This window comes from Bubalus kerabau, chromosome 5, assembly GCF_029407905.1.
Source record: "Bubalus kerabau isolate K-KA32 ecotype Philippines breed swamp buffalo chromosome 5, PCC_UOA_SB_1v2, whole genome shotgun sequence".
Taxonomy (NCBI): domain Eukaryota; kingdom Metazoa; phylum Chordata; class Mammalia; order Artiodactyla; family Bovidae; genus Bubalus; species Bubalus kerabau.
The window spans coordinates 60,400,280-60,417,031 of record NC_073628.1 but is presented as its reverse complement, the minus strand read 5'-3'; the positions used below and the strand labels follow the sequence as shown (position 1 = coordinate 60,417,031).

Sequence of the window (16,752 nt, the reverse complement as noted above, 5' to 3'; positions counted from 1 at the left end):
ACCCTTGGGCTTTCCCTGGACAGACAGATAAGGCTGGGCTCAGCATCAACCCTGTCAGGAAGAAAGAGGAGTTACTCCACCACATCTATCATATCTACTAGTTGAGAAGACTGTCCAGAGTATAAGGACATCCTGACTTGAAATGTAGGGAGAAGGGAGTATATGCAAGTTGTGCCCCCTTGGTATCTGTGCCCATTACATCACAATGCAGTCACTGACTTATTAGCCTTGGAGTCAACAAGGCTTATTTGAACCATCTAAATAGGCGGCTCCAAATGAGCTGTCTTACTACAGAAATAGGTAGGATTTCCTATGAACCTGGGGCCACATGTGGTTCTTCAGTTCAGTTCAGTCGCTCAGTCATGTCCGAATCTTTGTGACCCCATGAACCACAGCAAGCCAGGCCTCCCTGTCCATCACCAACTCCTGGAGTCCACCCAAACCCATGTCCATCGAGTCGGTGATGCCATCCAACCATCTCATCCTCTGTCATCTAATTCTCCTCCTGCCCTCAATCTTTCCCCATCAGGGTCTTTTCAAATAAGTCAGCTGTTCGCATCAGGTGGCCAAAGTACTGGAGTTTCAGCTTCAACATCAGTCCATCCAATGAACACCCAGGACTGATCTCCTTTAGGATGGACTGGTTGGATCTCCTTGCAGTCCAATGGACTCTCAAGAGTCTTCTCCAACACCACAGTTCAAAAGCATCAATTCTTCAGCTCTCAGCTTTCTTTAAAGTCCAACTCTCATATCCACACATGACCACTGGGAAAACAATAGCCTTCACTAGATGGACCTTTGTTGGCAAAGTAATGTCTCTGCTTTTGAATATGCTGTCTAGGTTAGTCATAACTTTCCTTCCAAGGAGGAAGCATCTTTTAATTTCATGGCTTCAATCACCACCTGCAGTGATTTTGGAGCCCAGAGAAATAAAGTCAGCCACTGTTTCCACTATTTCCCTATCTATTTCCCATGAAGTGATGGGACCGGATGCCATGATCTTAGCTTTCTGAATGTTGAGCTTTAAGCCAACTTTTTCACTCTCCTCTTTCACTTTCATCAACAAGCTCTTTAGTTCTTCTTCACTTTCTGCCATAAGGGTGGTGTCCTCTGCATATCTGAGGTTATTGATATTTCTCCCGGCAATCTTGATTCCAGCTTGTGTTTCTTCCAGCCCAGGGTTTCTCATGATGTACTCTGCATGTGGTTCTTAAGTTGTGCCAAATGCCTAGCACACAGCCAATGAAATTTTATTGAGCAAATGAATAAATCTTTTTCTACTTACAGTGGTTGTCTACATCTAAAGAAAGTTTGTTGCATAAAGTTTATAACATTTTATAACATTTGTATGAAGAGGCAAGAAACAAACAACCTGAGGTTACCTCAACACCCCTCTCTTCTCACTTCAGTTCTTTAATGGAGGTTTGAAGGTGGAAAAAAACTGCAAAGTTTGTGTTATGCAAAGTTCTCTGACTTTAGTATGTCTTTTGACTATTGTGTTTTACAAAATACAATAATAAATATTTCTGTGATTTCTTCTAGTACAAACATATACTGTATTAATGTTTTTTCAGGCATACTTGTTTCTTGGTATAATTCTGGATTCAGTTAAAGTTTCAGCAATGATTTTGTGTTTTCCTAACATCCACTCATCTAAAACTTTGTTGTTGTTTAGTTGCTAAGTCATGTCTGACTCTCACAACCCCTTGGACTGCAGCCCACTATGCTCCTCTGCTCATGGGATTTTCCAGGCAAGAATACTGGAGTGGGTTCCATTTTCTTCTCCAGGGGATTTTTTCATCCAAGGGATTGACACTTATCTAAAAATACCTAAAAGATATCTCAGACATCCAAATCAGAAATCCTGGACACTTTAGTATCCTTGATCTTACCTATCTCTTCCACTTGGTTTGCTTTCGTGAACACATGGTTTTGTTGGAAGAAGGATTTTTTTTCTGGCATAAATTGTGTTTTCTTTACTGTGTCCAGCCAGTGCCATACGGAATGAGCTGATAGGATGGTTCAACTTAGCAGATTCTGCCCGGACCCAACACATAGTAATACTGTAACCCCAAATCTAGTGGCTTTTCCTACCATTCACCCTACTTGACCTTCTTTACAGGGTATGACACAACATCTTCTCTTCTTTTTCCACTCTTTTCCTCCCTCTTTCTCCCCACCCCTACTCTACTTCACTAACAGCCCTCAAATCTTCTTTCCAAATTCTCATGTCCTGGTCAAGCTAACTCTGCCTTTCCTCTCACCAAGTTGCTTGCCCAGGGAGTGACCTTTGGAATTCAAGTACAGAAAATCCTCACAGTAAAATACAAGCATCTTCAACGTGTTGCTAGAGTTTTGTGTATCCTGCTTAGAGTTTTCACTAGGAAAGAGTCTCAGGGGTGGCCTACCAGCTCTGAATCTGTATCTCTTCCAGAACAGGCTTCCTATTAGACCTTCTCACTGAAGTGTGTGCTTAGGAACCAAAGTGACAGAGGACCCTGAGTCATCAGTGGCTGTAAGTCAATCTCTCTTTCTTTTACTTCTTCGTATTGCACACAAGGAGGAGGCAGTCCCAGTAATGCAGAGCATTTCTTTGCATTTCCACTCTTCTTCTTACTGGAAAGAGTCGGTTCCTCCCACATCCCCACACACTCACATGCACACAGACAAGTGCATGTGCATAAACACACACACACACACACACACGTCTGTTCCAGTCTCAGTGCCAGCTTAGAGGGGTTGCATTTTCTGGACACTCCATGGGTTCATCCTGCTTATAGGACTCAAGGCAACCTCAGGCCCACATCTCCTAATACCTTTGAGTCAACCCAAGGCAAGTTCATGCTGAAGGAGTTTGGGGTGTGGGAGACCCCATTCCTTATCTTAAAGAAGAATGCAAGGTCTTCAAGGCAGTTAGTACCCTCCTGCACTAAGATACACATGGTCCTTACCTCAGAAATAGAATGATAGGCTAGTTTATCATCCAAATCAGGACCTCTTGACAGGTGTGCTTAGTACATATACTAAGCACCTCTGGCCCATCCAACAAAATTGATGCAGCAGGCATCAGAAACATGGTATGGGAGTCAAGCAGAGATGGAAATCTGGGGTTTCCCACAACTCCCACAATTTCAGTAATTTTCCAGAATGCTCACAGAACTCACCAAGTGTTATATTTAAGGACTATCATTTGAATATAAAGAGTGCAAATGAACAGCAGATGAAAAGATACTCTGGGCAAGTCTGGAAGAGTCGTAAGCATAAGAGCTTCTGTCTCCATGGAGTCTGATGGCACCACTCTCCTGGCACATCAATATGTTCACCAATCAGGAGGCTCTCTAAACCTCATTCTTCAGCGTTTTTATCAAAGTTTCATTATATAAGCATGATTAATTACATGGAATTTACATTGTATAATATTAGATATTATAAGTAATCAGATTATTAAAATACACAGGAGGATATGGGTACATAGGCTATATGCAGATACTAAATCATGTCATATAAGGGACTTGAGCATCCTCAGATTTTGGTCCTGCTGAAGAGTGGGAAGGCAAGGGACTGAAACCCATTCCCCATGGACCCTGAGGGAGGACTCTATTATTGGATAAATAATATCAGTGAGGCAATGTGAATATCCAGGACCAGAAAGATAATGCAAAACAAACAAAAGAACAACAAAAAGCAACAATGAGAGAAAAACAGATTAAAAAAGCAAGCTAAAGCATGATGTTCAAGAATGTTTAGATTGGTTTTACAAATTTGAAGAAAGTAAGGGTGATATATCACATGTGACCAAGAATATTGACTGTCCACCAAAACTCATTGCCCAATTCTTCTTGGGCACATGGTTGGACTACCTTTCTCAGTCTTCCCTGAAGTTAGGTGTGGTCACAGGATTGAGTTCTAGCCAATGGCATCTGAGTGGAGTCTGTGTGCCACTCCCAGACCTGGTCCAGGAGAATCTCCATCTAATTAATATTGATGTGTGAACACTACTTGATACAGTCAGTCGGATGTTAGAAGAAAGACAGCAGTTCAGGCAAGAACTAAGCTCAAGTTCCCAGGTGGTGCTAGTGGTAAAGAACCCTCCTAACCAATGCAGCAGATGTAAGAGACCTGGATTCCATCCCTGGGTCAGGAAGATCCCCTGAGGGAGGACATGGCAACCCCCTCGAGTATTCCTGCCTGGAGAACCCCATGGACTGAAGAGCCTGGTGGGCTACAGTCCAAAGGGTCCCAAACATCTGGACACGACTGAAGCAATTTAGTGCACAGACTAAAAAGGGAGTCAGAGATTAAGAGCATAATTATAAAGGGTGTGTTTCTGGATGCGTATGAAAATAGGATATACAACTGAAAAAATAGTGATTGAACAACAAAGTCCAACACTATTGTCTCAGTAACCTCAAAGGAGTTTTGAAAAGATATGAGAGATAGGGGTGAGGAGGCAAAGAAATAACTTAAACATTATATTTAAGAAGGAACTTTAGATATATTTTGGCCATAAAAATGAATTAAGCATACCAGAATTTTGTCAAGTTTTTGAGAGAAATGAGCAGTCCAGTCTGAAAAATCTTTAAAAAATTTTAGAAATCTTAATAAAATTGTCTTTATGAACTTAAAAATCTTTAGTTTTTTTCTTAACTTGTATAAGCAAGACTTAGGTTATGAAAGTAGCAAAAGGAGACTTCCCTGGTGGTCTAGTGGTTAAGAATCTGCCTTCCAATGCGGTTAGAATGAGTTCAATCCCTGGTCGGGGAACTAAGACCCCTCATGCTCCATTTATGTTGTTCAATCGCTCAGTCATGTCTGACTCTTTGCAACCACGTGGACTGCAGCATGTCAGGCTTCCCTGTCCTTAACTGTCTCCTGGAGTTTGCTCAAACTCATGTCCATAGATTTGGTGATGCCATCCAATCATCTCATCCTCTGTCACCCCATCTCCTTCTGCCCTCAGTCTTTATCAGCATCAGGGTCTTTTTTAATGAGTTGACTCTTCAAATCAGGTGGCCAAAGTATTGGAGCTTCAGCTTCAGGATCAGTCCTTCAAATGAATATTCAGGGTTGATTTACTTTAGGATTTACTGGTTTGATCTCCTTGTAGTTGAGGGGATTCTCAAGACTTTTCCAGCACCACGGTCAGTTCAGTTCAGTCGTACAGTTGTGTCCGACTCTTTGCAACCCAATGGACTGCAGCACACCAGGCTTCCCTGTCCATTACAAACTCCTGGAGCTTACACAAACTCATGTCCATTGAGTCGGTGATGCCATCCAACCAATCTCAGCCTCTGTTGTCCCATTACTCTCCCACCTTCGATCTTTCCCAGCATCAGGGTCTTTTCAAATAGGTTAGTACTTTGCATTAGGTGGCTAAAGTATTGGAGTTTCAGCTTCAACATCAGTCCTTCAAATGAATATTCAGGACTGATTTCCTTTACCATTGACTGGTTGGATCCCCTTTCAGTCCAAGGGACTCTCAAGAGTCTTCTCCAACACCACAGTTCAACAGCATCAATAACTTAGCACTCAGCTTTCTTTATAGTCCAAATCTCACATCCATACATGACTACTGGAAAAAATGTAGCTTTGACTAGATGGACATTTGTAGGCAAAGTAATGTCTCAGCTTTTTAATATGCTGTCTAGGTTGGTCATATTTTTTCTTTCAAAGACCAAACCTCTTTTAATTTCATGGCTGGAGTCACCATCTGCAATGATTTTAGAGACCAAGAAAATTAAGTTTCTCACTGTTTCCATTGTTGCCCCATCTATTTGCCATGAAGTGATGGGACCGGATCCCATGATCTTAGTTTTCTGAATGTTGAGTTGTAAGCCAACTTTTTGACTCTCCTCTTTCATTTTCATCAAGAGGCTCTTCAGTTCTTCTTCCCTTTCTGCCATAAGGGTGGTGTCACATGCATATCTGAGGCTATAGATATTTCTCCCGGCAATCTTGATTCAAGCTTGAGCTTCATATAGCCTGGCATTTCCCATGATGTTTACTGCATATAAGTAAAATAAGCAGGGTGACAATATACAGCCTTGACATACTCCTTTCGTGATTTGGAACCAGTTTGTTGTTCCATGTCCAATTTTAACTGTCACTTCTTGATCTACATGCATATTTCTCAGGAGCAGGTCACATGGTCTGCTATTCCCATCTCTTGAAAAATTTTCCAGTTTGCTGTAACCCACACAGTCAAAGGCTTTGGCATAGTCAATAAAATAGTAGTTGATATTTTTGTGGAACTCTCTTGCTTTTTTGAGGATCCAATGGTTGTTGACAATTTGACCTCTGGTTTCTCTGCCTTTTCTAAATCTAGCTTGAACATCTGGAAGTTTGCAGTTCATGTACTGTTGAAGCCTGGCTTGAAGAATTTTGAGTATTACTTTATTAGCATGTAAGATGAGTGCAATTGTGTAGTAGTTTGAACATTCTTTGCATGATTGGAATGAAAACTGACCTTTCCAGTCCTGTGGCCGCAGCTGAGTTTTCCACACTTGCTGGCATATTGAGTGCAGCACTTTCACAGCATCATCTTTTAGGATTTGAAATAGCTCAACTGGAATTCCATCACCTCTAGCTTTGTTCGTAGTGATGCTTCCTAAGGCCCACTTGACTTTGCATTCCAGGATGTCTGGCTCTAGGTGAGTGATCACACCTTCATGGTTATCTGGATCATGAAGATCTTTTTGTATAGTTCTTCTTTGTATTCTTGCCACCTCTTCTTAATATCTCCAGCTTCTGTTAGGTTCATATCATTTCTGTGGTTTATTGTGCCCATCTTTGCATGAAGTACTCCCTTGGTATCTCTCATTTTCTTGACAAGATCTCTAGTGTTTCCCATTCTATCCTTTTCCTCTATTTCTTTGCATTGATCACTAAGGAAGGCTTCCTTATCTCTCCCTGCTATTCTTTGGAACTCTGTATTGAAATGGGTATATCTTTCCTTTCCTCCTTTGCCTTTAGCTTCTCTTCTTTTTTCAGCTAATTGTAAGGCCTCCTCAGACAAGCATTTTGCCTATTTGCATTTGTTTTTCTTGGGGATGGTCTTAATCACTGCCTTCTGAACAATGTCATGAACCTCCATCCATAATTCTTCAGGCACTCTGTACATCAGATCTAATCCCTTGAATCTATCTGCCATGTCCACTGTAAAATTTGATTTAGGTCATACCTGAATGATCTAACAGTTTCCTCTTTTCTTGTTGGAAGAGGGTCTTTGCTATGACCAGTATGTTCTATTCTCTTGGCAAAACTCTGATAGCCTTTGACCTGCTTCATTTTGTACACCAAAGCAGGTCATACCTGAATGATCTAACAGTTTCCTCTTTTCTTGTTGGAAGAGGGTCTTTGCTATGACCAGTATGTTCTATTCTCTTGGCAAAACTCTGATAGCCTTTGACCTGCTTCATTTTGTACACCAAAGCCAAATTTGCCTGTTACTCCAGTATCTCTTGAATTCCTACTTTTGCATTCCAGTCCTCTATAATGAAAAGGGCATCTTTATTGGGTATTAGTTCTAGAAGGTCTTGTAGGTCTTCATAGAACTGTTCAGCTTCAGCTTCTTCAGCATTACTCATCAGGACATAGACTTGGATTACTGTGATATTGAATGGTTTGCCTTGAAAACGAACAGAGATCATGCTGTCGTTTTTGAGATTGCATCCCAGTACTGCATTTTGGACTCTTTTCTTGACTATCATGGCTACTCCATTTCTTCTAAGGAATTCTTGCCCACAGTAGTAGATATAATGGTCATCTGAGTTAAATTCACCCATTTCAGTCCCTTTTAGTTCACTGATTCTTAAAATGTCCATGTTCACTCTTGCCATCTTCTGTTTGACCACTTCCAATTTGCCTTGATTCATGGGCCTAACATTCCAGGTTCCTATGCAATATTGCTCTTTACAGCATCAGGCTTTACTTCCATCACCAGTCACATCCACAACTTGGCATTGTTTTTGGTTTGGCTTTGTCTCGTCATTCTTTCTGGAGTTATTTCTTCACTGATCTCCAGTAGCATATTGGGCACCTACAGACCTGGAGAGTTCCTCTTTCAGTGTCCTCTTTTTGCCTTTTCATACTGTTCATGGGGTTTTCAAGACAAGAATACTGAAGTGGTTTGCCATTCCCTTCTCCACTGGACCATGTTTTGTCAGAACTCTCCATCATGACCTGTCCGTCTTGGATGGCCCTACATGGCATGGCTCATATTTTCATTGAGTTAGACAAGGTTATGGTCCATGTGATCAGTTTGATTAGTTTTCTGTGACTGTAGTTTTCATTCTGTCTGCCCTATGACAAATAAGGATAAGAGGCATATGGAAGCTTCCTGATGGGAGACACTGACTGAGGGGGAAACTGAGTCTTGTTCTGATGGGCGGGGCCATGCTCAGTAAATCTTTATTCCAATTTTTCTGTTGACTTTGGGGCTGTATTCCCTCCCTGTTGTTTGACTTGAGGCCAAACTATGGTGGAGGTAATGAAGATAAAGGTCCCATGAAGGCACTGCTGCACGCACTGCCTCTGACCCTGCAGCAGGCCACGACTTCTGCCAGAGACTCCTGGACACTCACAGGCAAGTCTGGGTCAGTCTGTTCTGGGGTCACTGCTCTCTTCTCCTGGGTCCTGGTGTGCACAAGGTTTTGTTTGTGCCCTCCAAGATTCTGTTTCCCCCATCCTGTGTAAGTTCTGGTGGCTCTATGCTGGGGTTAATGGCAACCTCCTCCAAACAGTTCAGTGATAAAAAGCACCAGTTAGAAATGAACAGTTACCATTATCAGTGATGGCACATGTGTTAGATTGCCAGCACTGCCATAAGGAAGTGTCATAAACAGAGTGCTAAAACAACTGAAATTTATTTCCTCTCAGTTATGAAAGCTCAGAGTTTGAAATGAAGGTGTTTCCAGCTTTGTTTCCATCTGAGGACTCAGTGATGGATTTGTTCCAGGCCTCTCCTCTTGGCTTGTGGATGTCTGTCTTCCATGTACAAGTATCTGTCCCTAGGTCTGAATTTACACTTTTTATAAGGATGCCAATCATTCTGGATTAGGCCCTAAAGGCCTTCTTTATCTTGCTTACCTCGGTAAAACCCTCTCTTCAGAGAATTTCACCTTCTGAAGTAGTGGAGGCTAAGACTCCAGTACATTTTTGGTGGGGCAGAGAAATACAATTCAACCCATACTGGTGGTGGTGGTGGTTTAGTAGCTAAGTCATGTCTGACTCTTGCGACCCTCATGGACTCTAGCCTGCCAGGCTCCTCTGTCCATGGGATTCTCCAGGCAAGAATACTGGAGTGGGTTGCCATTTCCTTCTCCAGGGGATCTTCCCGACCCAGGAATCAAACCTGGGTCTCCCGCACTGAGGTTGGATTCTTTACAGACTGAGCTATGAGGGAAGCAGCCTAAAATGTTTCTATGCAACTGTCAGGGAATGTTTAACTTTAGGATTCCTGTATGTTGTTTTCTGTTTCTCATGAACCCTCTGTTCCTTATCAGTTCCTGGTAGACAGGAATGAGTGGAGCGGCACACTGTTCCCAGGACTGAGGTCATGGGACAGAACACATGCATGGATTTCCTTCAGTAACCTTTTACCCTAAGGTAAAATTGTTTAGTCATGACCCTCTTACTCAAGATATGGATTGTCTCTGGCCTTCTGACAATTGTTATTTCTTATTATTCCCTTGGTAACAGTTGTTATGCATCTGGTTTTTTGTTCTTTGCCTAACTTTATTTTTTACCTAAAGCTTCCTTGTATAACAATATATAAGCTCACACAAACATGAATAAAGCACCCTTGTTCCACTAGAGACTTGTGTCCCCCATGTCCTTTCCATCTCTGGCTAGTTCTTTGGAGTGTGGAGGCCTGCCGAGCTCACTTTCCTGCCCAGGATTTCAACACCTCCTCGAGAGGACGCCCTGTGCCTTCATGAGAGGTACAAGCCCTATTCTAGAGCTTTATTGGTTTTCCATGTAACGCAGGGAATATTAGTCTCTCTCTCTTTTGCTTTCTTTTCATCAACTCCAACCCACCAGGCCCCAGTCTGTAAAAAAGACCATAACATGTATAAATCTTATTTCAATAGATATAACTGAGAGTAACTGAATTAAAATTCACTTACTGAATTCTTACAAAATTTCCATGGCTTTATAACATTGAAACCATTGGTTTCAATTCTACTTCCCTTAACTCCTCTATTCTTAATAATTTGGTAATATGTTATTTTTTATTCTTCTTGGAAAATATCTAGAAGATGCAAGTGAAAGAAAATGAAGTGAAAGTGTTAGTAGCTCAGTCCTGTCTGTCTCTTTGCAACGCAATGGACCACCATGGGCCATAGCTAACCAGGCTCCTCTGTGCATGGGATATCCCAAGCAAGATACTAGAGTGGATTGCCATTTCCTACTCCAGGGTATCTTCCCAAACCAGAGATAGAATCCAGGTGTCCTGCATAGCAGGCAGATTCTTTATCATCTGAGACACCAGGGAAGCCCCCAAAGAAGATGCAAGGGTAAATATAAATCTCCAGAAATAAATGAATTCCCTCATGCAAAAAAATAAAACTGTCTCCTTCACTTTCTTTTTCCTAGAGAGTTTCCTTCTAGAAAATTTGCAATTGTAAATCCTTTCTTTGTCTCTTAGAAACAGATGCAAAACTTTTGAAAACATGAATAACCTCCTTTGTTTCCCAGGAATGTCTTGAGAGCCTTGGAACTATCTTTTTGAAATGGGAACATAAAGTACTCTGTCTGTCTCTTTGGGAGTTTAGCCTCGATGCCAGGCTCCAAGTTGTAACTTCTTGTTTGCTGCAAAGATAGAAGACAATTTACTTTTCCTTTAGATCAAGACAATTAACATGTATGTAAATGACCGTATCTGCCCAGCTACATAAACAGATGAAATGTCTTTCTGTCCTTGTAATCTCTTTAGGAGATTTCTGAGATACATATCATACATAATCTGATTTAAAGCTTATTCAAACAAAACTTTTCTACATTAATGAAGAGGATTTTATATTGGAGGAAGTTTTTATTTTTAATTAATTACCCAACACAGGTCAAATTTCATCTTGTTCTTTTCCCCTAACACAATTGACACACAATAGTGTAGACACACAGATTCACCAATACAGAAAATAACTTCCACAATTATAACCTTACTGTGTGAACTGAACTGGTATAAAATTAAATACACATAGGAAAGATCCTGATGCTGGGAAAGATTGAGGGTAGAAGGAGAAGGTGACAGAGGATGAGGTGGTTGGATGGCATCACTGATTCAATGGGCATTAGCTTGAGCACACTCCGGGAGATAGTGAAGGACAGGGAAGTGTGGTGTGCTGCAGTCCGTGGGGTTGCAAAGAGTTGGACATGACTTAGCGACGGAACACAAAATCAATAGAATATTTATTAGTAATGATGTCAACAATACTAATTTATAATTATGCTTTTGAGACTATTTATTTGAGCACTGATTATATGCCCAAACCAGGGTAAATATTGTGATTAGATTGTGTGATGTGACCTTTGCAATGACCCTATCATTTGGCTATCATCACTATTTTCCAGAGACAGCTGCCAAGGGCTATGATGGTGTAAATGTTTTATCTCGGTTCCATTCCTAGGCAGCAGTAGAGCCATGGGTGATGTGACTGCAGAACGTGTCTGGCTTCATCATGGGGTGCTCCTCCCTTACACGTCATGAAGGAGACAGTGCCACACCAGGCCAGCATCGATTCCACTGGCTGCTTAATCCTGGGTTTGTCTGTGGATGCTGAGCTATTCAGCTGTGATTCTTGGTGTTAAGGCAGTGTATGACACAGGGAACATTTCTGAACACTAATGGCTTTACGTTTCTCTTATGCACTGACCAGATGAAACTGAGCAGAACCCTACCTTTTTTTTCAGTTTCCTAGACCTTCCCAAATTTCTAAAGGGCAGATTCAGTTACTAATTAGGGGAGTCAGGTAATGCAGAAACAAACAATAGTGATCCATTTAGAGTTACTATAAAATATTGGCTGTCTTTCCCTTGTTAAACAATATATCCTTATAGCTTATTTATACCTAACAGTTTCTACCTTTTAATCCCCTGTAGATTGCCCCTCCCTTCTTCCTTGACCCACCTGTTTGTTCTGCATATCTGTTAGTGTTCTTTCTTGTATATCCACTAGTTTGTATAAACTTTAAAAAAATATGAATCACCATACTGTACATCAACTATACTTCAATAAACAAGGAAAGAAAAGGATAGTACAGCTATGGGTCCGGGTCTGGGCTCCTCCTTGGGGGATGTGCATACAATCTGATCCACATCTCTGAATTCTATAGGAACTAAGGCCCCCACACTGGTGGAGGATGGTAACCTCATGCTGAGCAAAAGCTCCTGGACTCCAGACTGGTTGGAACAAGAAGGCTGATCACTGAGATTCCTAGAACACAGCCTCCAACCAATCAGAGGAGAGTTACACACCCTGAAGTTTCCCTCCCAATTTTGCCTATAAAAAGTCTTCCCAGAAAACCATCAGAGTTCAGGTCTTTGGGGCAGGAGCCTCCCCGTTCTCCTGCATGGCCCTGCAGTAAAACTTTTTCCATGCCAAACTCAGACCCTTCTGTTTCTTTGGCCTCACTGTGCCTTCGGCTCGCTGATTGGGTTTGACAACATTGATAGTTATATGATCTTGAAAAAAAGTGATTTAGTCTGTCTTAAACTCAGTTTCCTCATCTGGAAGCAGTCTCTAATAGCAGTATCACTGTGCTTATAAAGAAGCAGCGCTAAGACTCTACTAACATAATGTATGTGACCAGCAGTGAAGATGGAAATCACCAGACAAGAGCACAGAAGAGCCCTCACTCAACGATATGCCACCCAGGGATCAAGACAGTGCCTGTCATAACAGGGAATCAAAATAAAGTGAAAGAAAAAACTAACCAAAAAACAAACAAACAAACAAACAAAAACATAAGCCATCCTTCTGTCTACCTTATATTGTTACAAATAATGAAGATGGCATATATTTGACACATTTTCACATGTATAAGACTGGATCTTTTTTTTTTTTCCTCTCATATATCTAATTCTCCCAGTATACTAACATTAAGTACACCTCGAATGCAAAGTCTGTTTATCCCCACAGGCAGTCTGGACACTGAGAATGAAAACCACCCCTTTCTGTCCCCATAACATGACTGCACAGTAACGCTACTGTTTTCTTTAGCATTATTCTCATATCCTCACAATCCTAATAAGTCTCCACCTGGAAAGAGCCTCATTCAATAAAATTTCAGTTCTTGATAGATTTTGATCTTCCTTCCCCCACTACAAGGCTCTCGAGTCTTAATTAGCTCTATCTGATCTCAGGCACATTTTAGATTTGTGCTGAGAAAATCCATCTTTGGCTATTTTAAAACCACTCTTCTCAGGTGGATTTTGAGTCTTTGACATGTCAGGGCCAATGTTTATTTGATTGCAGGTATATGTTTTTTAGGGCTTCCCAGGTGGCACTACTGGTAAAGAACCCGCCTGCCAATGCAAGAGATGTAAGAGACGTGGGTTCCATCCCTGGGTCAGGAAGATCCCCTGGAGGAAGGCGTGGAACCCACTCCAGTATTCTTGCCTGGAGAATCCCACAAACAGAGGAGTCTGGTGGGCTACATACAGTCCATAGGGTCGCAAAGAATCAGACATGACTGAAGCAACTTAGCACACAGCACATACATTTTTACCCATGGATGGCTTACTTGGGGCACAAATTCTGGACACCTTTTACATAACAGTGTAAAGAGAGGTGCTGACCACAAGTCAAGGAACAAGGAGTTTTAAGCAAAGGCAGATAATTGATTATCCTTATGATTTCAAGGGCATTTATGACAGCAACCATGCATCTTAGCAGTTGATGAGCAGCTGGATGGATGCTCATGGGACAGAAGAGCAAACACCTCTCAATTTTAATAAATATTTATAAACAAAACAAACAAACAAAAACTCTCCTGAGGTGACAGTTCCCTTACTTTGTTGTTCAGTCACCAAGTCATGTCCAATTCTTTGCAATCCCATGGACTGCAGCACACTAGGCTTCCCTGTTCCCTACTATCTCCCAAAGTTTGCCCAAGTTTATCTGGAATATCCCCTGTAGAAGGAAATGGCAACCCACTCCAGTATTTTTGCCTAGAAAATTCCATGGCCAGAGGAGCCTGATGGGCTAGTCCATGGGGTAGCAAAGGGTCAGACACAACTGTGCAACTGAGCACATGTTCATTGGATCGGTGATGCTATCCAACCTCTCTTCCTCTAATGCCATCTCATTCTCTGTTGCCCTCTTCTTCTGCCTTCAATCTTTTCCAGCATCAGGGTCTTTTCCAATGAGTTGACTGTTCGCATCAAGTGGGCAAAAAATTGGAGCTTCAGCTTCAGTATCAGTCCTTCCAATGAGTATTCATGGTTCCCTTACTTACCTAAGCAATAAACTTGACTTTGTCTCAGACTGTATGTCAGATTATCTCATTTGGGGACTGACTTTCAACAAAGCCCATGGGTTTTCTAAGATTTAAAGGATTTTTTAAAACTGCAAATATACATGTCTTGACATAGGACTAATGATATTATCAATAATAGACATCATTTGTGAGTGTGTGTGTATATATATATATATATATATTCCAGGTGCATTTAGTTCTTTCATAAATCATGCTTTCAATTTGTGATCCATGATGCCAGAATGAGATATTTCCATCATGTTCACTTCTGATATTACTGGTTCAAATCCATCACCATACACTTTAAAAAAACTTATAAATTAAGATTTTAGCCCCACATAGGAATTCAAAATAGCATTTTTATTTTTAATATTTCATGGCATTTCTTTCTACATGTAAAAATTTCCCAAGTTAGTCTTTCAATCCAAACAATTAAATGCAACTTACTTGATCATGTGGTGACTTACCTTTTCCAGCTTTGAAAGAGCAAGAGAGTAACAGTCTTTGGCTCTGAATTGCATGAATCTCATGTTGGCTGGGTGGGTGAGCTCTGTGATAATACTGAGACTGGAAAACAACCTACATTTCAAAGAAATATTTGCATTACACTAACAATCCAAAATGGTGTTTTTATAACAACAAGTTTAGAAGTGAGTGATTCCTAGCCTCAGGCATTAAACTACATGCAGTTGCGAGAGCAAGTCATGCCACACAAACTGTTTTGTGGAAGAGAAATGCATTGCTATTTTCCAAAGAATATTTTAACCAACATTTTAGCACTGTAAGAAAACTAAATTCAGTAATTTGATTTTTATTATGCATTTTCTCACTCCTTATAAAGCTGATTGAGGAAGTTACCTCGTGAAAAATAATGAAACATGAATTTATAAGATGAATATGTGGATTGGCAAAAATTTCCCACAATGAACTTATTGTCCATAATGTGAGTTCTAAGATTTCCTGCGGCTCTCTGTTCTCACAGTATGTGCTTTTAATTGTCAAATCTTACTACAATGAAGCAAATATTGTCATTGAGATAACAACTCATTGTAATGAACTGAGGACATGGCTCAATTGATAGTGTTGTTCTAGAAGAATCCTGAGAATTTCCACTCATCCTAGAGTTTTACATAAGCTTTCTTCCTATTTACATCCTCCTGCACAATTCACACATGCACGCACACATGTGCATGCACACGCACACGCGCACACGCACATACACACACACACTTGATGTTTTCCCCCAGAAAAATGGGGCAAGATAAAACCACAACAAACACCTTACTGTTGCTCTGGTTGGTGATCTGATCTTTAGTTGATGTCTCTACATCACTGGTAGCTCTCCTGGTTCACATATTTTGAGATTCCCTGTAGCAGCCACTTTAAGTGATTATCAGCTTTGTTCTCCATACAATATGTATTTAAACTTAGTTAAGGCCACTTAACTATGGGGCTTCCCTGGCGGCTCAGACAGTAAAGTGTCTCCCTACAATGTGGGAGACCCGGGTTCAGTCCCTGGGTCAGGAAGATCCCCTGAAGAAGGAAATGACAACCCACTCCAGTACTTTTGCCTGGAAAATTTCATGGATGGAGGAACGTGGCATCCTACAGTCCATGGGGTCGCAAAGAGTTGGACACGACTGAGCAACTTCACTTTTTAAGGCCACTTAAAAAATCCCTGCTGGTAGCTGCACCTTTGCCTAGACCTCAGGCTCCAGAACTGACTGAAATATTCAGGACAGAAACATTCAGTTAGTAGCCAGAAACACGTCGTCTCCAGCTGACCTTTTATTTTTTAAAGATTCTTTTTTATGTGGTCCATTTTTAAAGTTGTTATTGAATTTGTTGCAATATTTACGTTTTGGCTTTTTGGCCATGAGGCATGTAGCATCCTACCTCCTCGACCAGGGATTAAACGTACATCCCCTGCATGGGAAGGTGAAGTCTTAACCACTGGATCACCAGGGAAGTTGATCTTACTCTTATTATCTGCTGGGTCCAGGAGGGAGGGCACTGTTACTCACATGCACCTGAGCACTTGATCTGATGTCTTAGAGAGGAACTGACTTTCAGCAGGACCTGAGAGATCACTCCTCTCCTCAGCTCTAACTCTATAAAACAGATGGATGCTTTGCCAGAAGGAAAGTCTCCCTCCTTCTGGGAGTGAGAGGGCTCCCTGCAGGTTTTCTGGGATTTTCCCAAAGGGCCCTGAAGTCAGTTTCCACTGGGCTTAATCATCCTCTCATTTAAGATCTAAACAACTCTTAAAAAT

General features: G+C 41.2%; 1 protein-coding gene across 2 annotated transcripts in view; it reads right to left on the bottom strand.

The window, feature by feature from the left end:
• KCNT2 (potassium sodium-activated channel subfamily T member 2) overlaps positions 1–16,752 on the bottom strand; it is a 425,317-nt gene that overhangs the window by 52,814 nt on the left and 355,751 nt on the right. For both annotated transcript variants that reach the window (XM_055581824.1, XM_055581825.1), the window contains exon 22: positions 14,948–15,059. In XM_055581824.1, coding sequence (XP_055437799.1) covers positions 14,948–15,059 — 112 coding nt within the window. The remainder of the gene's footprint in view (positions 1–14,947; positions 15,060–16,752) is intronic.